This window comes from Coloeus monedula, assembly GCF_965178545.1.
Source record: "Coloeus monedula genome assembly, chromosome: 8".
Classification (NCBI taxonomy): domain Eukaryota; kingdom Metazoa; phylum Chordata; class Aves; order Passeriformes; family Corvidae; genus Coloeus; species Coloeus monedula.
Genome location: NC_138788.1, coordinates 26,264,917 through 26,290,959, shown reverse-complemented (window position 1 = coordinate 26,290,959; position 26,043 = coordinate 26,264,917). Strand labels below are relative to the sequence as shown.

The window sequence follows — 26,043 nt, the reverse complement described above, 5'->3', positions numbered from 1 at the left end:
TGCACAAATAAAATAAAATAAAAACATTTCTCCCTCTCTGTGTTTGCTCCTTTCCAATGTCACTTGAGAAGAGTTGGGATTTAGGTTCCTGCTTCAGAATTGATTGACAAGAACAGTAACAAAACCAAGATCAGTTCTCTTGTGGAAATATAAAGGACTATGAATTGCAGAGTTGAGGCTATCAGGGGTCTGTGACTCTCCTTATGCATGCTCAGCAGTTCCTTCTTCCTTGCAATACTACACATTTTTCTCTTACCCTGCACAATTCATAGAGCTCAAAAAGAAAATAAACACTGTCATCATTGAGAGCTGTCTGCTGAGGCCAAGCTGCAGGGTTTAATTTTTGAGGAGGAGCTCATTTGAGAGGAAGCATGCTTCAAGGTTTCCATAAAACAGCTCTTCAAGTCCAGTTTTCCAAAGGTGGGGATCTGTGCCAGGCTAAGCCACCCCAAGTCCAGGTGCTGCTCCCCCAATCCCAGCTGTGCTCAGGGAGCCCATGGAGCTGGAATATGGTCCCTCAGCTGCCTTCCCCACATGCTCCACACCTCGTGTTGCTTCAGCCACACTGCACAGGGAGTCCAAAATGCAGGAGACGCACAGGGATATTCCTCAGAGCAGAAATGTAAAGCTTGGGTTTTCATCAGGAGGAAAGGATGAAGGCAAGAGAAAGGCAGTGTCCTGTTTAGGGAGATGCTCTGGGTGCATGCAGGTGTGGAGCTGAGTTTAGGCAATACCCACCTCTGCCTCTCAGCACGAGGAATGCAGAGGGTGTTCTCCTGCTGTGCCTACAGTTTGTTTTGTCTTACTGCCCAGTGCTGTTGAGGTTTTAGATCAGCTTAAATTTTAACTCCAGTGCTCCCAGTTAAAGTGACTATTTTCTGAATGGAAAAAACCAAATTTAGGGGAAGGGAGAGTGTGATTTCTTCTGATTCTGGCAAGTGGAGAAATTATTCTACATTAAAACTTGCTTGCTTAAAAATGTTAGATCATTGTCATTTTCCTCTTATTCTGACATTGTTTCTACTGTTTGTAGTCTGGAAGCTTCTTTGATTTTTGTTCATCTGGATGAGCTGTATAAAACTTGTTGTTTCATTCTTTTCTTTCAAGACCAGAGGATCTTTTCCCTCAGGTGGTTGAGGTTCTTAGGGCCCTCAGGTTGCTCTTGCTTTATAGTCATTAAAACAACTCTTGTCATTTCTCTATAGCATTTCTTCTGAAGAGATGTTACCTTTTTGTGTTTGTAGCCAACAAACACAATGTCAGGTTGGCTGGGGCTTGGAGCAACCTGATCTGGTGGAAGGTATCCCTGCCCATGGCAGGGGCTTGCAATGTGATGATCTTTAAGGTCCATTCTAACCCAGACCATTCTGAGGTTCTATGATTTGGTCAGTATTCTTGTAGTCAGGCCGAGTGTACCTTCAATTACGATTTAAGAACAGCTTTGAAATGGGCTAAGTCTGCAGCTTCTGGGAAGCACCTGGCTCTTCTCAGAAACTGTCCTAGAGATTTAATCTCCCGCTTTTAATTTCAGTTTCTAGGACACTGCAGATATTTACTACGTTGAATAAAACCCTGAATTAAGCTGGTCAGTTTCTGGGAGTAAATATTTGTAAGTACCTACTTACTCCCTTGTGTCTAGGGGAGACTGTTCATGGGAGATTTCTATATCAGGATTTAAAGTTGAGGTCCTGAGTGCCTACAAAATAAACCAATATCTCCGTGGGCCTTCACAAGAGGAGTGAAATTGGTTCTTTTTTTTTTTTTTTTTTTTTTTTTTTTGCCACTCTTTAGTCTGCATTTAATCTGCTAAGGCATATGCAAGTTTGAATTGATTAAAGTGTTCTCATTTCCTGTCCTGAATATGTTGTGTAATAGCCTTCTTTAGCTTTTTTTAATATTTGCTCTGTCTCACTGCAGCACTGGTGGGTGAAGTAATTACCACATCAGATCAGTTGGTAGGATGCCTTGAAATCTGCCAGGTTGGGGTGTGATTAGACCCTGACAGTGCAGTTTTTAGGTCATAGGCAGTAAGTGCAAATTGGTGGAGAAAGAGACATCTTCACCGGCTGTTACCAAAGGGTGCTGCTATGGTAATTTTCATGTTTCAGTCAAAAGACTTACTTTGGAACAAAAATATACTTATGGGTGCTATTTGTTTTGTTGTTTAGAAAACTTTTCCAGATCTCCAGTATCAAGGGATGTTGGTTTTGGGTTCAGTTTGTAAATACTACAAAAGCAAGGGATGACAATCTGTCAGAGGTTTAGAGATCTTTCCACAGTTTTTGGTCAGTTTGGTGTCATCGTCGTCTAGATACAGGCCAGCTGGACTGGAACAGATCTCTTGGGTCACAGCTCCATTGTTTCTGCCTCTCACAGGCACTGTCTTATTACCCTGTTTATAAGTGCATTCAGCTGTGTCTTAGTATTTGGGGGTTTTGTCCTTGTTTGGGAAACTTACCAAATGTTGCAGTTCTGAAATTATCTTCTTTAAATTTCCCTTCTTACTCCTGTCCTCTTCAGACAGTCAGAAAACTGTGCTGCAGGGATTAAGCCTAAATACAAGAGCAGAACTGGACTCTGCAGGTTAGAGAGAAAGTGTTGCTAGTGTCTCCTGGAGGTATGTTATTCCTTCTTAAAGCTCTGCTTTCTCAGAAACAAGCTGCACAAACATAAGATCAGAAATCAAATATGTGCTTGAATTAGCTAATAAATAATGTTTCCTGGCAGCAGCAGCAGAACGTAATCATTATGCATTATACAAAATATCAGACTGTATTTAGTACTAAATAGCGCTTCACACTGGTCTCTTGTAAATCAGAGCTGTCTCGATGTTAGAAGACAAACACAGATTTAAACTGCAGTTTTGGATAATTTGCTCCACCTACTCAAAAGCTGGCTATTTCAGGAGAGAATTTTAGTGAGTTACGAGCCCATCTCATATTTCCAAAAGGCATTTTTTTACCAGTTTCCAGTGTCCATCCCATCACTTTGTCTTCTTTAGGTAAAACATAAATCTATCAGAAAGGAGCGTCATCTACAACCTTCAAGGCCCCTTAGTGACAAGCCCCATTGTCAAAGGCAGGCACCTTGCCAGGAAACAGTGACTCCCAGAGAGAGTGTGCAAGGTTAGCGGGAAAGGATACTACTGCCAGAGAAACTGTATTCCAAGTGGATTTGTGTGGAACAACAACAATATCCAGTGACTGGTTAAATTAGCCACAGATGTGTTTTCTAGAACACTGTCCAAGAAGATATACCCTACGTTAAGGCTTGGTTCAGACATAATGATCTTCTGAAGTCAAATCAGATCCAAGCAAAATTGCATGGGTACCAGGGAAGCTTTAAAGGAATTCTGTAATGTGATTCAGACAAGTAGATGAATCAGACTGCTGGGAACTGAACAAGGAGCACGTCGGTGAGAGATGAGGTAAGAGGACTGCACAGCAGCCTGGTGTGAGCAGTTTGCTGTTAGAATCCGGGCTGTGGCGGATTGACAGGGCTGGTGGAACGGGCGCGTTATGCCGGCCACCTGCCCGGAATGTGCGTGCGGAGCGGGATCTCCCCGTGGCTCCTTCCAGCCTTTCCGAGTGTACGAGAGCTCGGCTCTGCACTTGCTGTCTCCATTGTGTCTCGCTGTCCCTGTGCCGCGCCTCCGACCCAGCAGCGCTGCCGATTCCGTGTCCTAGGAGGATAATCACTGTGCTGAGGGCAGTGTGCTTATTGAATGTTTGGAGAATTTTCACATGCTGAAATCAGAGTACAAGGGAAGGCTCTGGGACTTTTCTCATACGGGAGAGTTTTGTCTTGGCATCACAGCACAAGCAGTGCATGGGATTTCGGTCTGAGATGGGTGTTGAAAAGCTCGGCTTCCCTCCCACAGACAAGTTCTGACTCTCATTTTTAAAGTTCAGATAAGGCAGTCAGTGAAGAGAAGTCCTGTTGAATTGCAGATCTGCTTTATGCTTTAAAGTTCTGGGGAAACATAAGCAGCTTAGTTACTGTCGTAGTTGGAACAGGAAGCAAGAAAAGCTTTGGTTGTATTCTCTGACCTATTTCTTTACCGTGTTATTTACTGGAACTAAATTTGATATCATGTATTAATGTTGTCATCTAAAAGGGCCTGGAAGTATTCAGCCTAAATTCTCTTTGTAATCAGCATTAATGGTGAAAGTGGAATTTTCAAAATAGCAGTTGGCAAGTTTCAGAGGAGTTATAAATAAAAAGAAAAAATTATACAATAGAAATGGCATGTCTTGTGTATGAAAATTTTTCTCAGTTGCTCTTTTTCAGAGCTTTATTAAATGTTTTTAACGGTATTGGTGAAAATGTGAAAATGGATCTGTTTCGGTTTGCTTTGAATTTCCAGATATAGTTCCAAAGAGGAGTCAAGTGCTGTGAATTTATTCACAGAAATATTATTGTATTTTATTTTCCTTGTTACTTCTTAGTAATAATTTGTTTTAATCAAGCAAATTATATTGCTTTGTATCTACTGCTTCCAGTTTCATGTCCTTTGAGGTCTGAATTCTGCTTCAGGAGATTTTGCACTTCTATTCTTAGGAATTTTTGCAGGTCACATGCAAGGCCGTGTGTGTGTGTGCATGCATGCGTGTATGTCTTTGGACAGCATACCAATAATTAGAATAACTCTGCAAACTCATGGCTTTGCTTCAGGAGAACTTGCAGAAAATGAGACTTGCCTCTGTTTTCAGGTATATTTGCTGATCTTGATCTATGAAAGCCAGACATCCTGACAGTGGCAGAACGTGTTTGTTCTAAAATGTGAGTATTTTGAAAGTGCTCGTACCTGTGGTGATATTTCTTCTCTCTTTTCAGGGTCTTTGTAAACAGAAGTTTAGCCATGGAAAAGATAAAGTGCTTTGGTTTTGATATGGACTATACACTTGCTGGTGAGTATCTTAATTTTTTTGAATACTGACTTAGTTTGGAATATTGCTTCTTGCTGAGCAAAAACCAGCAAAAAGCTGATTGGGCTACTCCAGTTAACAGGTGCTTCATCTATTAGTAAATGTATCTTTCACTATTCATTGCACTTTTATTTTAGGTATTTCCCTTAGATTTGTTATCTGCAAGCTGTATTTCGTCACAAGCCATGTTACTGTAGTACAGTTTCAGGTGATTGTGGGTGTGAAGAAAACCAAAGCTTAATAAGTCTAATTGCTTCCTTAGATTCCACCGTGTTTTGACAATGCCCCTTGTGCATGCCTGGCTTTGAGTAACAGGGTGATTTCTTTTATCCTTTGTAGCAGGCTACACCTTTGGCCCGCAGGTTCTCCTGTGTCCTGGGAGGGTAATTTTTGAATAGGTTTTCTTCTTTCCCCTTCCTGGGTTAGCCACATCAGTGACTCATTTCAAGAAGAGGTATGGCAGGGGGAGTGCCTTGTGTCAGCTGAATGAATTTATTTGGAAAGCTTTGTCCATTCTTTATGACAGATAAGCTTTGGGAGGTTGCATAAGATCTTTTGGTTTCATAAAATTATTTGCATGACTTATCCATCTTTAGATACTCAACAGGCAAGTTCCCTGAGACTTTTGATGAGAGGAAATAAAACTACAATTTTCCTTATAGTCAGACTTTCATGTTATGTATTTTAAGGAAGGAAAAGATAAAAAGCTCACTTCCACTTTCCTAGGTTATAGTGTCACATGGGCTGTAACTGAAGATGTCATGTACAATCCTGCCTTTTTCTCATTACCACTTCCAAGGCTATGGATAAGAAGTTCCAATCACCAGTAATATTTCAGTTTAGAGTTGTTGTGTATATGAACTGAGAAGATGTGAGGTAGAGTGTCAGGGTCACCTAATAATAGGTTAATGCAGTATGTCAGCTATGGTCATCTGGTTACTGTGTACTGAGAAGGAATGAGAGATGAGTAATGTGGCTGGGGACAGTGTGAAGGTCAGAGCTGGGGTCAGAGGCTAAGTGAAGGGCAGGAAGGTTTCCATAGGTTCATGGTTCAATTGCAAGGAGCAGTTTTGGAGATTGTGGCAGGTAATTGCAGTTTATATTTAGATCAGTTCCTTGTGTTCTTTTATCCACAAGGAAGTCGTTACATATAAAAGGTTTAGTTGTTCAACACCTTATTTATACATCTGTTTAAAGTTCTTGCCACTTTTTAAGTCATGAAGTATATCGTTGTTAATCTGTGCTGGATATCACTGCAGGCACGTGCTTTCTGTTTGTTTCACATCTGTGACAGTCTTGTGGCAGTGCTTTAAGGAGTGCATGAAAAACACTTGTTCAAGAATAAATGCTTAAAAAAAATTTAAAAAAGAAAAGAAAAAGTTGTGGGTTTCGCTTCAGTAACAGAAAAACAACTTCTGTGCCTTTTGCAAAGGAAGTGGCAGCACTTCCCAAGGACCCTGGTGATCCCAGTGGGGCTGGTGTGGAGCATGAAGTTTGTTGTTAATTTTCATCCTGACAGGAGAACTTCAGCACTGTCCTCACTGTTCATTTTACTCAAATGTCGCTTGTTCCTATAAACACAGAGCAAATGTGTTGTTACCCACAAAATGATGCTTAGTGTGATGAAAGGAAAAAAATGTGGATGTTTCAAGCATCCTAAAGCAGTACCAGGGACATAAAATCCTGGTGCTTCCAAGGCTGGAAGACCACAGTGCTCCAGTTGAGCAGGCAAAGTCAGTGCATTCGGAGAAGTTGAGTGACAGGGTGTGAGGCAGAAAAAGAAATGGAATGTGGTCTGAGCAGAAAACTGGAAATCTGGACCCCTCTGGGGCAAGCTGCTGTCCAGTGACTTCTTCCATGGTAGAACAGAGACAATAGTTGCAGATCATTTTACTAGGAGTTGTGAGAATGTAATTAGGTTGGAAAGCCTTTTGCAGATAAAAAGTATCATGACTGGTAAGTACCATTTCCCCTTTTTCCACTCAAACTGGAAATTAACATATGAAATTACCTGTTTATTTTCTCATGTCTCAGAGTTGTCCTTTCCTCTCCATGTGGGCTTTTATTATCTGACCATTATTTGCTATTTATAGCTTGCATACAAGCAAAAATACTTACTCACTGCAGGGGCTTTAAAGAGTGCAGTGTTAGAATATGATTACAATTATAATAAATTAATTGGAAATGATAATGAAGAAGTGAGACAAGTGAAGTATTTCAGTAATATGCTGTAGTTAGTGCATTCATTAGACCCTGTTGTGTTTTCTGACTGGTGTCGTTATCCTTTACCCACTCTTTCACATGGACATGCTACTTGTCTTGATTAAAAGAAGAAAAAAAACAATGTAAAAAACCAGTTTATGTGTAATTTAACATCTGTAAATGGTATCTGCATACCAGATGGCGCACGCTGAGCAGAAGCCTTTTGGAGACCATTCAAAACACGTAAATAGGCCAAGGAAAAGAACAGAAGCATCTCCAGTGTCATTAGTTCCTCATCTAGTTTTCTGCATTTGTACTTTCAGGCATTGCTAAGCCACTTTTTTGTAAAGTTTTTTAAAATATCCCAAGCACAATCTTCCTATTCAACAATGGAAGGCAGGCAGAGTCATTGACCCCGCCAAAATCTCTGTGTGCCGTTGCCTTCTGTTGTGAACTGTCACATCAGAAGTAGACTGATGAAGTCATACATTTGACATCTCAGAAGAATGGTTATTTTGATACACATTGAATTACCTGTCTTGTAAAGAAGTACTCCTGTCTCTTGTCTCTCTTTCTTCTTTCCAAACCAATGACCACTGGTAGCACCAAAAGTCTTCCTCAGGAGGTGGTTCAGTACCAGAGAAGTCAGAATCATTTCATGTATTTTGAACTTAGAAGCTTGAGACAGTTTTATTCTTGTACCTTACAAGTTTAAGGACACAGACTTACTTACAATAACCATCTTTTCTGTCTAGAATAATCTAATTTTGGTAGGGACCTGGCATTTCCATTTTGAAATCTGTAGTAACAGCTACCATGCACAGGCTGCAGTGATCGTGTTCTACTACCAGCATGTCTGAGAATGTCAGCTTGCCAGCTGAGAGCAGTTTTAGTATTATCATGTTACACTGCACATGAAGTACAATTTCATGTGTTATTTTTTAGAGTAGCATTTCTTAGAGTTATTAAATTAAAGAACCACTTAACTCAGAATTTAGAAGAATTCAAGGCTGTCTGATACAGCATTTCCACAGTGGTTTTGTTCACTTTCTAGTCAAAATTAGGTTAAACTTCGAATTTTTGTAAATAACTCCTGTGTTCCCTGATTGTGCTTCTCTCTTTCCTTGCATAGCATTGAGAAATAATGTTAATGGTTGGGTTGGGCAAACAAAGTCTTTTTGTGTTGAAGAGCCTGAAGCTCTTTCTTTTAGCTTTTTCTTCTGAGAAATGATGGACCTTAAATAGCTGAATTTGTAATCACTGTGATTACAGCTAGAATTGATTTTGACTGCTGGGAAAATAAAATGAAAGCAAATTGAAATAACTCTCACAGGTTTTAGATTTCTTGTTTTCCCATAAAGGATTGTTGTTGTATTCTCATGGGGTGAATAAGATCTCTTACGTGTATGGAAACTCCCAAATCTCCCTAGGTTAATGTTCTGGATACTTTAGTACTAGAGGCTCTGAAGTCTCTGATATGTGTGAAACTGGCTGGCCCCTTCCTATTCAGTCTGTTTGGGAAGCATGTTTAGTACCTAAAATAATGCTTTTTTAAGCTAGGTGTTACTGGGAGGCAAGTGGAAGGAGCAGGAAGAATGGCAGGGTTTGACTGTGGTTTGTGTGCTTAGTTAAGTAGTTGCTGTTTAAAGTTTGCAGCGACAAACAAGAGTCACAAAGCAAACAAGGGTCATCAGCTATTTCAGCCCTTGCTGTTAGTGGAGGTTAAGACAAGTTTTTGTGATGTTACACAGCCCTTCATTCCCTACCTCTGACCTTGCTGCCTGCCAGCCTGGGAGCGAGGCCCTGCCGGTTCCCTGCGGTGCCCTTGCTCTTTGGGAAGCCACGGCATTACAGCCATGGCTGAATTCGCTGTCAGGGCAGAATTGAGAATTATTGAATGATTCCTGTTCAAATTAGAGAGATTGAAGGTCCTTTCGTAGTTATTTGTTGTGTGCTAAATAGTAGTTTCATTTATTATCTCAATGATTCATCACTGCTTATTCATCCAGCTGGAAGATCAACAGTCACTAACACTTCTGGTCTGCCTGCCTTTTTTTCACCAGTACTGTCAAAACTGCCCGTGCTTTGGTAAAGGAAAATGTTGCATGCAATCCAAAAGATTCACAGCCTTCTCTGTTTTGTGTTTACTGCTAAGTGCAGAAAGTAAGATAAAGGTATGTCAGTGGAGGGTCTTCACTGTGACACTCACCTGAGCCTGAGGAGTCGGTGACATCCATTGGAAATGCAGCAGAGAAAGATTGGTTTCACACAGCATTTTATTTGGCTGCTTCCTACTCAGTGTGAGCTACACTTAATTATTAGATCTGGATCCAAATAATGCAGGAGGCCTTGGCATTACTAGCTCTTAAATGGGACAGGCTGCACAATAAGGTGATGGATAGATGTCCCTTGACAGGAGCAGAGCTAAAGCAGTGGGGTTCCCAAACTGGCTGTAATTTCACACTGGGCCTTTGGCAGATGGAGAGGGATAGTAAGAATTACAAGCTCAATTGTGCTTGAAAAGATTCCTCTGTGACTACTCTTCTCTGAAAGTTACGGCCTTGTTGAAAGTTTTATCTTCTGTCTCTGAAGTAGATAAGAGGTAATATCAGTAGACAGGATGCTTTCATTTGGAATGCTTTTCCTGTGCTTAATTCATTGCTGCTTCTGTGTTCTCCAGAAATTGATAATAAAATTATCATTGGCTGCTGAAAACGGTTTCAATAAAAAAGGAGGGGAAATGAGGCTTGAAAAATACTAGGTTTATTGTGTGCAAATGTGATTAATGCAACATAATCTGATTTGAATATAGCTTGTGTCCTGGAAACATTGCCAATTTAATGCCAAGGATTGGTGCATTGCAAAGATTTTATTGCAAAATTGCTTATGCTTTCAGCTTGTAGCATTTCCCTTCTCATCACATGGGAAAGACAGCTTTAGTCTTTCCCAACTTAATGCAAAGTGCAACATGCATAAACAGGTTTTGCCCCTTCCTCAGGCAGGTGTTTGTGTCAAACCCATCCTTGCAATTTGGAAGAGGAAAATTTTTCCCACCTTCATCTTACTTTTGAAATGCTCTTCTTTACCTGTTGGCTCTGGAAAAGATACACTCAGCCAGAAGGTAGAATTGGATTGTTGCTGCATGTGATCTGGGAGAAAGGTGACCGCAGAATTGAGAACTGGTTCTTCAATCCATCTACTATTTTTACTGTAGCTGAGTCTATCAGGTTTCTGTGTTTCAGTTTGTACAACTGAGAAATGGGACAAATGAAATTGTATGAAAGAATTTCTGGATTGCACAAATGAAAAACAAATTATAAATGTGGGAGTTTTATACATGAAAGATTGAACTGAATACTTAAAAAAACTACTGAACTTGTAAACAACTACAACGTATCTGAATGTCAGTTCAGGTGTTGTTATTGTCTGGTCATTAGTGCTTGAACTCCAATGCAAATGTTCTAATGAGGCTCTCCTGCTTAGGGTACAGGTTTGCCTTTAGTTTCATCATGATGGAAGGACTACAGGCTTTGAGGCTTTTTTGGGGAGATACTAAGCAGTTTTGCTTCTTTCCCAGTTTGCTGGATAATGCAGTTCTTTGTGTCGTACAGAAACATTGTCGTGGTTGGAGAAAGGAATCGGTAGATGTACAGGAGAAGCCTTCCAACTGTCCTAGCCAGGACTGGGAGATGCCCTGACGGTTGCACATCTGCTGTCTGCCTTTTCACATTCGCACATTGCCAGTTTGACAGGTGCAGATTTTGCAGATTTCAGAGGCTGGTTTAGCCATTGGTGTTTTAAAGCTAAGGGCAGATGGAGAAGCCAAATTGTTCCGAGTATGCTTTGAGCTGGATGTTTTTTCAAATACCAGCGCAGTGGTTATTGTCCCTGCTCTCTTTGTGTTGCTGCTCTTCAGAGCCTGACCATTTAAAGCTGTGTAATGAGCAAACGAGGTCTGGAGCTGTGGGATCTCACATGCTGGTGCTGGGAATGAGGAGTGGAGAAAGCATGTGTTGCTTGCTCTGTCCCAGTAAATCACTGACTGACAAACTGCTAATCTGCTGTCTGTGGAGTCTTGAAGAATCAGAGTGATAAACAGAAGCTGCTGAAAGAACGACTCTTCACAGTGTAAGGAAAGTTTCAAAAGCTGCTATATTCTGTTTTCTTGCTCTTAAAAACATGATGATAACACCAAGCTGGGTCAGCAGGCTGTTAGTATACCGAGGCGAGTTCTCGTCTGGCAGGACGAGGAAAATAGGGAGGCATTTTTCAATCTAATCGACCCCCTTATCTAGTAATCTTAATACCACAACAGAAGTACTATTAAGTTGCAAATACCCTTGTGATGACTCAAACAGCTTACTCTGTAGGAGGAACTAAAGCTGAGAGTACAGAAGGCTTTGACTCTGAGATCACATGTGTGCCATTGCTTTGTGAATGCCTTATTTTAGCATGCTACCGAAAACCTTCTCTATGTGGCTTCTTGCCAGCACGGGCACTTGTGCTGTATCTAAGCCCAGGTGCACACTGTTAAACAAATGTGTAGCCTTGGAGGCTTACTCTCTTCAGTGAAAATGGAGAAAAATAAGAAGCTGGATCTGTTTGGATGCTGATAAACCTAAAAAATGCCTTAGATATATTGTATTAATGACTACTATGCCTTTGAGTAATTTCCTTCTTACTTCTAGATGCTAGCAAATTATGTTTGAACCTGAAGCCCAAGCAACTATTTCTTCCCTGTTCATAAGTCTTCATTGAAGAACTAAGCTCATATTTTGGCACAGTAGTTTGTTTCCATGGAAATGCAGGGATATTTCCCATATGGGATTTTAATTCACAGTGGGCTGTATCTGAGAGAGGTAAATTGTGAAGGCCACTTGTTAAGCATAGAAAACATTTTCTTGTGTCAGGGAAACTGTAAAAATTTCCTGTAAAAGAAAGGTGACTCTGTAGTCATCTTTTAAATATTAATCCAGTGCAAAGGAAAGTTATACCAACTATTAAAATAGACAAGCTGAAGTTTCCTTAAATTGCAGAGTCTGAGTTGCTTCTCTCAACATGCAAAATGTGACCTCAGTGCTGCTGTTCTTACCTCAAGCTATTCATTTTTATTCAGCAGAAGAAATCTTTCCAACACAACAGCTCTGCTCTGCCAGCCTCTGAGGCATATTCAAACAGCCCAAATCTTTGTTACATCGAAGGCAAACAAAGTGCAGCAGCAGAGAGCTAAAAATATCTGGAATTTACCAATCAGAGCACTAATAAGCCTGCTTTGGGAAGAGTTAAAGCTGATGATACTTGACAACACTTTTTTTTAATGCAAGTAGAAACACAGCACTAAAAACAACCTGAAGTGTGGACCCAGCAATTCACAGCCAGGCTGCACATCCAGTGCTGTGTCAGTTCTTGAAGCAACAACAGATCCTGTCTTTACATACCCCGTTAGCATGCAGAGCGGGAGAAAGGGAGCTGATACAGTTCCAGGTTAGAGGTTTTAGAGCCGAAAGCTGTGCTGTGCACTTGGGGATGTTTGCAGGAGCATTAGAGGTAAGGAATTTTCCACTGCTCTTAGGCTGCAGTGGGAGCGTCGCTGCTTTATGGGCTGTGCTGTGACTGGGGACTGCAGAGCCCTGGTGCTGCTCTGTAGGGAAGTGCTGGTTTCCTCCCAGAGCCTGTGTTTGGCATCATCACAAAAGGGTGCCGTGGAGCCACTGAAGCTCACATCCAAAAGATTCAACCCTCTGGTGATTAGTGACCCTTGCCTCAGTTCCTGTTATCAGATTTACTGTCAAAAACATCCGTGGGCACAAAGGCGCTGTGCAAGATCTGGCTGCTCATGCAGGGCAGAGCAGCTTGTGTGTTAAGCATACAAAAGTATTCTGGGATGCACCTGGAGGTTTCATCAAGGTATTGTTTGCTGATCACTACAAATACATAATTTTTAGTGGAATAGAAAAGGCACATTAAATATTGAAGTGTGCTTAAACACTAAGCCTAGTCTTACTGCACAGGTCACTTCTGTGTTTGAAAAGATTTCTGTGGCTAAGTGAAAATTATACTCAATATGGCAGCAGTTTTCTGTTCATTTAGACTGAAAAATTAAAAATTCAAAGAAACAAAGCATAATGTTGCTACCCATTTTGTTTAGTATTATGAAAAGTCAGTTTAAATATTGAAGTGTTGTAATTCTGCTTTCCATAATAATGTGCATTTTTATTTATGGTTTAGTGCTTCAAATCAAACCCCAGGAGTCAAGAGGACTGGAGCCTGTTCCTACTTGGTTTTCAATTCATTTTGACTGTAGACAAACCCTTTATGGTCACAGTTCAGCCGAGTTCATAAACAAATGGCAAGTCAGAAGTTCACCGTGTTCCTAATTGAAAACATATGAGTCGTCCCATGGGTTTCATTTGGGATTTCTTGTGGTTGCAATCAGGCACGTTTACCACTTTGTCAGTTTGTTTACAGGCACTGAGCTCCCAGGTCAGCACAGCCCAAAGGTGCTCGACTCCATTGCCTGCAGGCAGGACACGTGTTTACGTGGGCAGAGACGACCCAAACCACTGCTGGACACAGCAGAGCTTTAAATAGAAGTGTTTTTCCCTTCATATCCAGTGAGGATATTGTGAAGTGAAATGCCTGCAGTGGCCGTGGCAGGAGTTGAGGTAACACTTGATGTGTCTTTGGAAAGAGAGATGCAAGGCAAGGGGATCTGGAGGTCTGTGCTCATCCCCAATCCTGGGATTGCCGAGCCAGTTGAGTGTACAGAGGGTCCCACAGTACAGGTCCCTCTGCAGGGTTTCTAGTTCTCATGGGAAAGAAAATCCTCAGCTTTATTTCCAGTGCAAAGTGACAACACCCTGCCAGGCTGTGCAAGCCAAGTGTGAGTCTGGGCTCCCATCAGAGCTGAGCAGTCTGACTCCACTGTCAAAACTGAGGGTAGTTAACACCCAGGTGTGAAACTTAAACATGACATTTCAGATTCCTTCCTGGGTAAGTAATGAATTATTTTAACAGGGAGAGCAGCATAGCTTGAAAAACATTAGCGTTTCCCTTTTGTTATGTTTCAGTGGCAGTGCCTGACAATACCTGCCTGATTAGAAAAGGCCCTGTAACACAGAAGCTGAAGTCATTAGTATGATGGAGCAGAAATTCTCCTCGTTTCCACTTGTATATGAAAAGTGGTGTTGCTCTGTAACAAGTTTTGCAGATAAGATACCCGGAAAGGAGGGTCGGTGTGTAGAGGTCAGACAGCATTCCTCACTACCTGGTGAGGATCCTGGGGATCCTCAGACCTCTGGCCCTGCAGCTGAGACAGACTTTCCTCACACTATATGGCAGCATGTGAAATGCTTGCCCAACACTTACTAGTACATTTAATTGGTATTGTTATTTCAGTGGAGTTTGGTTTTTAATTAAATCCAGTGTCCCAAACACTTCCAGGACTGGTCACTGGCTTTTTCCCTCTGGATTCTCATCTGGAGTTGCAGGTCAGAAGTGATCAGAAGAGATCAGAAGTGCCAGAGGATGAGTATTTGGAGCTTGTGTGTAATAGCCAGTGGTGTGGTTGTCGTGGAGGGGTGACTGTCACAGACACAGTATAGTGGACACTAAATGCCTGGCTTTGGGGCCATGTGCAAAGGAGATAGTGACAGAATGGAGAGCTCTGGGGATAGATCTATCCTATTTTGGGATGCTAGGATCTCATTTCATAGACATTGTTGAGCCAGGAAACAGATATTTGTACTGTTAACAGGGGATGGGTTTGTAAAAGGGGATCTCAGTCCTCAAGGCTTTAACTAAGCAGTTTTTGTCAGCACAACGCTGATAGAAATCTATTCCTAATACATACTTGCATTACTTATTTGTGGTGCAATTCAGAGCAGCACTTTGATCCTGCTCTATAAGTGAGGTTTGTGTAATTTCAAAAATGTATTTGTACAAGCTTAATTATGCATGTTGTGCCTGAGACACATAAATCTGGATACCAGCTCTCCACCTGCCCATGTATGTCCCCAACTGCCTGATTTGCATGCCTGACTCACTGGAGAATAAGCAGCAACTGAAAAAACCTGTTTTTAGTTATTTTACTTTCATTTCTTCAAGACTTAACACAAAGTAGTTGGGCTGCATTTCCTGTGCGTCAGAGAAAAGGCAAAACCCTATGCATTACCTGCCCACATTTTGCCTTACCTGTCTTTGTGTTACCTCTGGAGAGCCCAGAGAGCGGGTAACATTTCTGAAGATTGAGTATTTGTTAAAGCTTTTTGCAGCCCTTCTGGAGGAGGTCATCACCTCTAGTTTAAGAAATACTGATCTTGTCTGGACACCTGAAAGTCAGCAGCACAGACAGTGCTCTCAGCACCTGCGTGGGGAAGGAGTCGAGACAGTGTGTGCCCAAGGGATCAGAGCAGGGATGCATCACCTGCAGGAAGCAGCTGCTCCCGTGAAGTGCCCTGCCAATGTGGGTTTGTTTTGGGGGGGCATTGCAAGCACCTTTCCCTGGGCTGCTTCTTGCCTTCCAGCCGGGAGGAGAGGCAGATGAGGAATTGGCAGATGGAAGGGTTAGAACTCCTTCAGGAGGTGGTAGGGCGTCACAAGAGAGCAACAGATGGGGAAAACCCGGAGGAAGGCATGAGTGATACTTCAGGTCATCGTTTAGTGGTCCAGGCTCTGCCTCTCTGCCTGGAGGAGCTGCTCTCCCTGCAGGTTTCTATTGTTGCAGCAACCTCCTGAGCTCGTTTTTCCCTTCCTAGATGAGGGTTCTGGCGAAGGGGAGTTGCTTCCTGGAAGCTGCCTGGGTGGTATGGGAAATCAGTGTGTTGTCGCTGTTCCCAGTTCAGGGCTTTTACCAGCACCAAGTCCATAGTGATTGGAAATACAGTGTCAGGCAGGACTGGCTTGCAGATGTGCAGTTTGAGACAGCAAATACATCTCACAAATGGGAGACAACTGAAGCAGTGCAAAAAGGGGTCGTTATTGTAACTTCAACTCCTGCTTCTTTCCTAAGATCCATGAATACCTTGTAAGAAGTGTTGGCAAGCCCTGGAACAAACCATCAATGAGACGCTCGCCTGCCTGAATTTGTGTGTGTAGGAGAAACAAGGGAAGATACAGGCAGCCCCTTAAGGGCTTTCTCCTCCCCACAGCTTAAGCAGAGCCATCACATGCACTTCAGCCTTCCCCAGCTATTCATTTTGAAACAAAACAGGCTTTAAACGTTTATTTTCAGAGAAGCCTTCCAGGAGGTCTGCATACTTCTGTGGGTCATTTTTGCAACATCATTCCAACCAGTTCAGCGTTGTATTTAGTGCAAATTGGATCTCAAAGATAATTCTTGATTACTCTGTGCATACCTGTAAGTTGCAAAATAGCTCTGGTGTTCTCCCTGTGTGTGCTTGCCAGCGAGAGCACTGCAGCTCTGTGTGCAGGTTTGGTGCTGGTTTATCCTGCAGTGCTTTGCCCATGAAAGCCCAAGTGAAAGCATGTCCAAGTGTACATTTAAATGCAGACATGCACCACAGACTGACCTGGTGCGCAAGGCTCTCATTGGGAGCACCTTCAAGGTGTAGGGCAAAATTCTCTTCTCAGGTTCCCAGAGTAGCTCCTGACTCAGTCTCCCAAGTTTCCTGTGTTGACACTAGCAGGCATTTTATGGTGAGATAGAAAATGAGTGTCCTGAAAGGAGTAATTTGTCACTGACTGAGGAATGGACCATAATGGCAAAGCCCCAAAAAGAGCACGAGACCTTTTCTTGAACCCGTTGCTCTGCATCCAATAGAAACACAAAGGGTTTGTGTCACTTGGGCAATGTGCTTCTAGCCTCTTCTTCCTAATTATCCCTGAGCTGATGGTCTGAGACTGCTTTGTGGATATGAGGACAGAATTTTGCCTACAGGATGCACGATTACCAGCTGTGCCTCTTCTATAAATCAGTTGTAAGTGTATTTGGAATAACTGCCAGGCCAGCTTCTGAGCTTACCAGAGGACAGAGCTCCAGCAGACACAGTCCCACATGGCACAGACCTGTTGCAGTTTTAAAATCAGTCTGATTTTTTTCTTTAACAGGGGAGCCCAGTGTAACTCCGTCAAGCCTGGAGTGACACTCTGAATCTGCATCTGCCTCATGTGAGTTAAAATCCTGGCAGCAGCATTTTGCATAAGCTGGAGCCTCTGTAGAGAGCTTTTTTTTTTTTTCTTTTTCTTTTTTTTTTTTTTCCTTTTCAGGAAGGCTATAAAATTGTATGTGTCTTGGCAGCAAAGGTAAACACAACCACACAAATGCATGAGAATTGCATACCTTACTGCAAAACCCCTGCTCATTCCAGACCAGCTTCCCTCCTAGCACATCCTGTGTCAGTCAGGGATGCCCGCACTCATCACAGACCTGAAGGCTTGCAGTGTTCACTCCGGGGTACTGCTTTTTACCTTTTAATGGTGTATTGTTAAGCCAAGTGACGGTATTAAGGGGAAGCTGGAATGCTGTCAACTGGCTTCTGTTTTTTTAAAACCTTTCGTTGTTTTCTTTCCACCCTGGTTGCATAATCCATGAGCACTGGGTGCTGATTGCCCTGTGCTGCTGAAGCATTTGCCTGTGTTGGAACAGGACTATTAAAATAACAACTCCTCTGGAGCTGGGGACTTGGCTTGGTGGCAGAGACATGGCCGTCAAGCAGTAAGAAAAACAAATCAGATGAAGTTGTAGCATGTACTTTGGTTTTACTGTCATCCCATGTGTGTTGGGCAAGGATGGTGTGAAAATGTATTTGTGGCTCTGCCTCCTCCCCTGTCACAGAGTTGGGGATGCAGGAAGACTGGGCCCTTCTCAACTGGGTGAAAGAGCTGGGCACGGGAGACGCTGCAGGGCAAATAGCTGAATTCATGACGTTGCCATGGCACACAAATTATCTCCATCAGAGATACCAGGATTCAGCAACCAGGTCTGAGGGAGGGGATATTCCAGCAAAGTTTAAAACATGTTTTCATCATGCAGCTGCAGAAAAAAGTATTGATCTGTCCTTTCTACTCTGTTTCCTCATGGCTGCCTGAAGTAAACAAGACATGAGAGAGAACAACAAGCCCTGAGTACAATAATGAAATTTTTTCATCTAGTAACACCTGTAACTGGGGCATCTTCCCCAGATGTGCTGCCAGAGTTGCAGCGATGTCAGCCTGTCCATACTGGATCTGAGGAGGTGGATGGTTTGTTTGCCCAGAGGAAGCTCCTGTTACTTGAACAGGCTTACAAGAAATGTCAGGGGGTTGTGGCTTGTTCGGTTGATGCAGCCAGTGTTGTGGTGTAGGGTGTTGTCAAGGTGAGCTCAGAGAGCTCAGTTTCTTCCCAGCTGTGTGTCTAATTAAAGGAAAGTTTATCTGGAGCAGTAAATATGCTGGTAACTAGAGAACATTTATTGTCCCTTTCACAGTCCAGTTTCCTGTGTCTCTGTTTAGTTCATGTGTCAAGGAGAACGCTCTCATTTTCCAGATATTGTGGAGTAGTAGAAAGATAGAGATGGGATCTGAGGCATAGATGAGCTAAGAGTTTAGTTTTATTCAAAGAGACATCAAGGAAGCAAAATCTAGGGTTTGAGAGGTACGTGGAATAACTGTCCCCCCGAAAGAAACATTTAGATTAATCCTAATTAATCAAATATACTGCCTCAGCAGAGATTTGGGATGATGAAGGCTGAGGTTGATACTTCTTCTTCAGCCTTTTTCCTAATGGTGTTTCAGCTTGTTTCCTTAGAGAGTTGAAAGGAGGTCTGTGGTGCTTTTTCTAAGACAGAGAGGCAAATACAGAAAGAAATCAAGTGAGGGCATTTTGTGAGCAGCTGACCCCATGTCCCGTGCAGCTGTTCCCTGGTGGAGTGTTAACAAGATACACAGATTGCTCATCAGAAAGCCCTCCAGTTTCCCTGGAAAGGCTCTGCTGGAGCTGTTGATGAACCACTTCTGCTTGTCCAGAGGAGATGCCAGTGTGCTCCTTGAGGTTCCTTGTGTCTGGACAGCATCACCGTGGTTGGTGAGTTCAGAAAGAGCAGGGTTTCCTTGGAGAAATGTTTTATTTGGAAGTGATGTTTTATGGATTAAGTTGGTAATGTGGTCAAATCCCCAGGAGGCAAAGAAGGAGGAGTACAGCAGCTTCATGGACAGAGCGGGGGATTGGAGTCTGCTTCACTTAACAGGGAGCTTTTTCACATTTTGAGAATATGTGCAGGGGTACTTATAAGCATTTTCCCTGGGAAGTGCCTTTACTGTCCTGCATCAGAGGAATTCCGTGTTCCAGGTGATGCTCTGGTGTCACTCTCACAATTTTGTTCATCACCTAACTGCCTATTGCTCCCTCCAACTCTAGCTCACTCCCCAGAATTGCCTTGTCAGTCACTGCTTTCTTCATTACTGTACTTTTTGATTGCTTATTCTTATCTATATCTCAGTCAATCCTTCCTTTCCTAAAGGACAGAAAAGACTACGTGCATTGAATGTTGTATCATGCTGTTGATGTTTGCCATTGGTATAATATTGCTTGAAGATTTTGATAACTGCTTTTTTGATTTTAGTTATCTGTTTAAGACCATTACAGGTTTGCTTTTTACATTCTTAATGTTGTTAGTTTAATGGGGAAAATTAACTCTTGGGATTCTGGTGCTTTTTAGATTCTTTAGAGATATGGGAGCCCTCTGTCATGGGTACTGTGATCTCAGTGTTCTTACAATCTTGTTTCATCTAAAGTCCTTGCCTATTTTTTTTTTTAGGGTTTTTTTGTTTGGTTTTTTTTTTTTTTTTTTTTTTTTTTTTTGCTTTCTCCTCTCAGATTGAACTTCTTTATCCCACAGTGAATATACATGCTGGTGATTACCTGGGCAGTATAGACAATGTGTATTAATATATATTGTGAGGCCTACAGATGTGTTAGATCTTTCTTAGGAAAAGCAGTCTGTCTTCTAATGAGTTTACTGCATAACTTGCACATTTTCAGCTAAATTTGAAATATTCAAGTGTTTGAGGCAGTTGGACCCATTGAACCCATGGTAACCCTCATTGCAGTCAATTTATTGTATTTATTTATGTTAGGACCAGTTTAAGACAGCAACATTATGGTATCCCACTCTTAAGGGGAAGGGAGCACCCAAGATTTGTAAGTTCTTGTGGTCAGAAGGAATGACAAAAGCCAGAGCGTCCACAAAAGCTTATAAAGTTTTATTAATAAATTACACTTGGCAGGAAAATTGGTATGTTAGTCCCTGACCTTCTACTACAAGCACACAGCAGTGGGGTTTGAGTAAAAGGGTAGGGTAAAAGGGAGGAGAGAAAGAGATGAATTAAAAAGGGGGAGAGAGAAAGAAAGGAAGAAGGTGAGAAAAAGAGATCACCAGTCCTGGCAGCAGCACTGATCCAGCTCATGGGATGTCCTGGGGCACACGCACGCCTGGGCTTTGTGAGGGTATCTTTTTATAGATACGTTTTCCCCACCTTGAAAACAGGGTTCTTGCTTTCTATGGAAATCAGTTGCCATGTGTACTTCATTCTTCCAGACCTTTCTGAAAATGGGTTGGAGGGTCTTGGGTGGTGTTGATCTCCCCCCTACAGTCCATGCTCAGTTCTCGACCTCCTTCCTGCGCTCGAGCTGTGCTGTGCTTATCTCCAGGAGCCAGAACAAGGATGTTTGTCCCAGAAAAGTGCTGCCCTTACCTCCACGTAGCCCCCTTCTCCAGCCACATCCAGTTCTTTCTCACAACATGTTATTACCAACAATCCCTGGTTGTTAGTACCAACAGTCCTTGGTCAGTTTCATGACTATCCAGCTGTCTCAGTGTTTGAGACATGCACATTAGCCCCTTATCTTCTGGGCTTCTGCAGACATGCAGCGAGCGTAAACACACTGCCAGAGAAACTCTGTGATTTCCATCTGTCCTGATTGCCTTTTAGAGGTAATTTAATGATCTGATTAAACAGTAACATTTTCAGTACATGGGAAGGTCATTCGCAGGAAGAAGAGAGGCCGCATGATAGGAATGGCTTAGTTGAACAAGTCTGTTTCTTTTGCATGGAGCGAAGGGAAGGTGTGTGTCCCAGGTGAGCAGCTCCTCTGACGTGAGAGCAGTGAGCTTGCTTTAAAAAGCCACATTTTGATGCACAAGGGTAGCAATGAACAGATTTTTACAGTACCATATGGTGTTATTAACAAACAAATCATATGTTAACTTGACGGCTCTACCTTCAAGCTAACGTAGTCTGCAGCAAACATTAATTCCCCTGAGATGAAATCTGGAGCAATACTAAGCTTTGGGATTGTATCCAGAGCAGTAACAGTAGCACAGAAGTGATGAATTTCTGCCTTTCCAACCTCCAATACATGTGTTCCCACAATTTATTGGTTTCTTTATCGGCTTTGCAAAAACACAGCAAACCAAAACCCAATTGGAGCAGGTGGAACAGGGAGTGTTCATGCATCTGCCCAACAGGACTGCAGGGAGAGGAGCTGCTGTTTGAAATATGTTTTCCATGATGCAGAGAGCTATGATAAACTGATGGATATTTCATCTGGTGCACTCTGCTGCTGAAATTCAAACTGCAGCTCTGCTTCGCTGCAGCCCTGGGGCAGGAGCTAATTCCACCACGCTCTGGGCTGGGGGATGAGGGAGTGGTATGTGGAGGAGGGAGGAGGGAGAACGGGTACATTACTTTTAATTGCCTTCTTGTTTAACCCCGTAGCTGTCTTCAAATTTTCTAACTGAAATCTCATCTTGGTACAGTGTATAAATCCCCTGAATACGAATCTCTTGGATTTGACCTGACCGTAGAAAGATTAGTTTCCATTGGATACCCTCATGAGCTGCTCAATTTTGTGTATGATCCTGCATTCCCTACCAGGTAAATGACTAACAGATACTGACCCCACCTGCTCGAGGCCTCGAATACTTGTTCTGTGGAGTTCACAGGTGACACGTGAGGCCAGGTTTTCAGTTGTGGATGTGAAGCCTGTGGCTGGCCACAGATCATGGGGAAGGGAGAAGACTAATCCAGTATGTGGGGGGCCTTTGCACACATAAATCCTTGCCAGCAAAGAGGGAGCATCCAAGAAAAGAACCCTGCTGTAAACATGGTCCAGAAATAGCTTTTCAAAGCAAAGACAGCAGAGACACAATTGGATTGGGAATGAAATCAGAATCAGGGGGAGAAGGAGACATTACTGTCCAAGAGGCTGCTGGCATGTCTCAGAATTCTTTTCTTTAATGATTTTAATTAGTAATGTCCTGGTGCGTAAGACATCCTGAAAATCAAGCTGACAGTTAACAAGAATAAAAGTGGGACCAATCCAGTTCACCTGTCTAGATGAATCAAATGTCAAAAGCATTTGATTTAGTAACTTTTTGATTTCATAACTTTGTGCTAAGTTAATGGTGCAAAATTACTAAATTCCTACATTTTGTCTTTGGGTAGGAGAGGTAAAAAGGGCACTGTTTGTGTTGAACAAAGCTTTTGATCTAACTCTGCACCTTTAATTTCTTTCCAGTTGTGCCTTTGCTGGATTTTGCTTCTTTGACTCCTTTGGAGTTTCTTTACAAAAGATTGGACCAGAGAGTCTGTTGGTTTGTTCCAGTTTCAGCCTGGCAGCCTCCTTCCTTCCCTCCTCTCAGTGTGTTTTAAACCGAGAGTTGCTGCTGGCTGTGCCCTTGCCTGTAACAAAGCATAGCCCTTTGCAAACCCGTGATGAGAGCTCTGTTAAATCCACTAGCTTCATCTCAGGGAGGGGACAGAAGGGATGTCTCTGTGGGAGGGCTGCGTTCTCCAGATGCAAGCTGCTAGATAACTGAGTTTTGCCAGAGTCAGAACTGGGAATGTCCCAAGCATTTTGTGCCATGGTTACATGCCCCATCTGGCTTTGTCTGTGACAGAGCCATGAAAAAGAGGAGAGAAATTCCTTTATCACACCTTACTGTTCCCTGCAGCCCGACAGAGGTGTCAGGTGTGTGACCCTGTGGAGGAGGCCCACAGCTCCCCTGGGAGGTGCACAGCTGAGCCTCTCAGGTCAAACGCTCTGGGGGCAGTGGGGAGCAGGTCAGGTGTCTCTCCCACCTGGTGATGCTGGGCTCTGATTGCTCACCTGCCACCAGCTGAAAGGGAAAGTAGGGACCCCATCTGCATCATAACAGCAGCTCCTTCAGATGCCCCATGCCAAGTGAGCAAAGCTGTTCTAGAGCTGTTCTAGCTGCTGTTAAAATGGTCACCCCTTGATGCACTTGCCTCTTCGTATCCTAAATTGCTTTCTTAACAGAGGCCTGGTGTTTGACACCCACTATGGAAATCTGCTGAAAGTTGATGCCTATGGGAACCTCCTAGTGTGTGCACATGGCTTCAATTTCCTCAGAGGGTGAGTGCAGACTCTTGGCTGTTATTTTTGACTTAATACACTCTATTCTGTCAATGATCCTCAGGGCACCCATTGTATAAGGAGTCTCAGGGACTCTATGAACAGCAGATGCTGTTTTGATGGTTCTACAGCTCCAGGATTAAATGGGGATGCACTGAGGGTCCCAGGTACAGCAGCAGCCCAGATGTTTACAAGGGAAAGGGCTGTGCCACCACAGGCACATCCGTAGTGTGCTGGATGTAGAAGAACGTGTGCTGTGGGGAGGAGTTGATGGAATCATCCAGGGTCTGTTCACCTGCCCTGGCACAGTTTAATGTCAGCAGCTTGTCAGTCAAGACAAAGCCATTGCATGAGGACCTGTGCCCCGTGAGGCTGTCAGCTCCACAGCCATTGCTCAGAAAGTCTGAGGGCCTGAGCTGGCTTGGGGTAGGAACAAGCTTGCTCTACCCCTTTGTGTTTCTGACCTTTGAGGGTGTCAGAACAGAGCATTGCATGCCACCTCCTGCAGCCTTCCCTGGCTGCTTGTGTTTCTTGTCCCAGAGAGGGTGCTTTAGGAAGCAGAGAGGACTGCAGTGCCATGTGCCTGATGTGTCCCAGCAAATCCCGCCTCCCACATTCCTGCTACAAGGGCATATGAATGGAAGGCAAGGCAAGCTCAGGGCCCCCAGGGTGACAAAGTCGTTGCAGGCCTCTAAGTCCTTGCATCAGGGCTCCAAAATTTAGAAAAAAGCCCTTGTATATGCACTGAAGTTCCTCTTTGAGCCTAAAGTGATCTTTAGAAGCTGCAGAAATTAAGGAGACCAGAATAATGATGTGAGTTCAGTCAGTGCCACCCTGCTGATGAATTGCAGAGGGCCCTGAGCGAGCCTCCTGCAGCAGAGCCCTGCACACCCCTGGCTGAAAGCTGCTGGGGGAGTGGAGAGCAGCGCATGGAAAGTGGGGGAGAGTTTAAGATGAGCAAACAATGAAAGTGCAGATGATTTAAAGCATCCTCCTAGCCAGCAGCATGGGGCTTAAGGTCGAGCTGTGGACTCTGGACCACTCTGTGTCCCTGTGTGGGCTCTGCTCAGTTTGCTGACTCAGCGATGAGGGCTTTGTCCTGGTTCTGCTGGAGTCAGAGTGTCCCAGGGAACACCCCTGGATGCACTTTTGCTCTTGTGCCAGCAGTGCATATGGGGGAGTTCGGTGTTGATTAAAGCACAGCAGACTTTGGTTAGTAGACCCCACTACAACTCTGTTTTGCAGGTCAACACTTTTTATCTTTGTTATGTTTTGTGGTTTCACTCTTGTCCACTTTATTTATTCTCAGGCCTGAAACACGGGAGCAATATCCAAATAAATTTATCCAGAGAGATGACACAGATAGGTTTTACATTTTGAACACATTATTCAATCTACCAGGTGAGTCTAATGTGAGCAAACACAGTCCTCTTTCTGTGCCCTTTAAGCCAGTAAAGCTTTGCTGATGTCGTACTCTGCTTTTCTGCTTGGGTTTTTTTACGTGAACTTTCTTCCTTTGGGCACAAGGCCCAGAGTTAGGTGGGTGTATGATGTTGTCCTTGTGTTATAATCTCCCTCTCTTTCCTTGCAGAGACCTACCTGCTGGCTTGCCTGGTGGATTTCTTTACTAACTGTGACCGGTACACGAGGTTTGTATTCCCTCAGCTTTGAGGTGTTGATGGAACAGTAAGATTGTTATTATATTATACAGGAGCAATACAGCACAGATGGAGCTGCTCTTAATATCAGTGGAGGCCCCTCAAATGGTTTTGGTGGGGGAAGGCTCAGGCCCCCTATAATTTAGTGGTGATGAGTTGATCTGTGTGTACAGTGGAGGCTGGCTATGAAGGTTTCCTTCACAGAGTACATAAGTACCAACATACTGACTGACACTGGTATTTGGGGCAGCTTCTAGGACTGCTGACTTTTTACAGCATGGTCACAGGCACCACTCAGTTCATTTTGAACCTGTGTCCATTGGAGCCATGTCTGAACTGGTAAATGAAAGGCTGAATTTCCTCAGATGGTTACCACAAGTGCTTCATGTTGTAATAAAGAACACTGCACACTTAGAGGTGAAGTGCTCAGTGTGGTATAAGAGGCTGTTTGTGCAGCATGAGTATTTACCTTGCTGTCAAAAACATATAAGCATAAAAGAAGCTGTGGTTTGAACTGGCAGATGTGAATGCTGCTGTGCTGCTTATCACCTCATGCGATGGGTCGTCTTTGCGTATGTGTGAGTAGAAGGCAAAGGTTTAATGGGATTTCACCTGGGAGTGGAGGGACTCTTTATGCAGGCAGTCCATCAGGTGAAGTACCTTTTCTCAGGAGAGGCATGATGATTGCTGTCATAATAAATACAGGTCTGTGTAATCTTTCTTGATTTCTTCTGATGCAAGCTGTCATGGCTGTCTCAAAGATACCTCCAGAGTATCTTTTAATTTCTAATGTTAACTCTAAGTGTGCAACATAGAAGCAGTTCCTCCTCTCAGCAGCATTACATTTAGGTGATTTCCATGACACTCCCTTCTCTAGTGC

The 26,043-nt window shown here is 43.1% G+C and overlaps 1 protein-coding gene across 1 annotated transcript in view; it reads left to right on the top strand.

The window, feature by feature from the left end:
- The window catches only part of NT5C2 (5'-nucleotidase, cytosolic II), a 60,856-nt gene that overhangs the window by 25,025 nt on the left and 9,788 nt on the right, over positions 1-26,043 (top strand). The window contains exons 3-7 of the mRNA XM_082286515.1: positions 4,837-4,910; positions 21,887-22,004; positions 23,410-23,505; positions 24,815-24,906; positions 25,097-25,154. Coding sequence (XP_082142641.1) covers positions 4,837-4,910; positions 21,887-22,004; positions 23,410-23,505; positions 24,815-24,906; positions 25,097-25,154 — 438 coding nt within the window. The remainder of the gene's footprint in view (positions 1-4,836; positions 4,911-21,886; positions 22,005-23,409; positions 23,506-24,814; positions 24,907-25,096; positions 25,155-26,043) is intronic.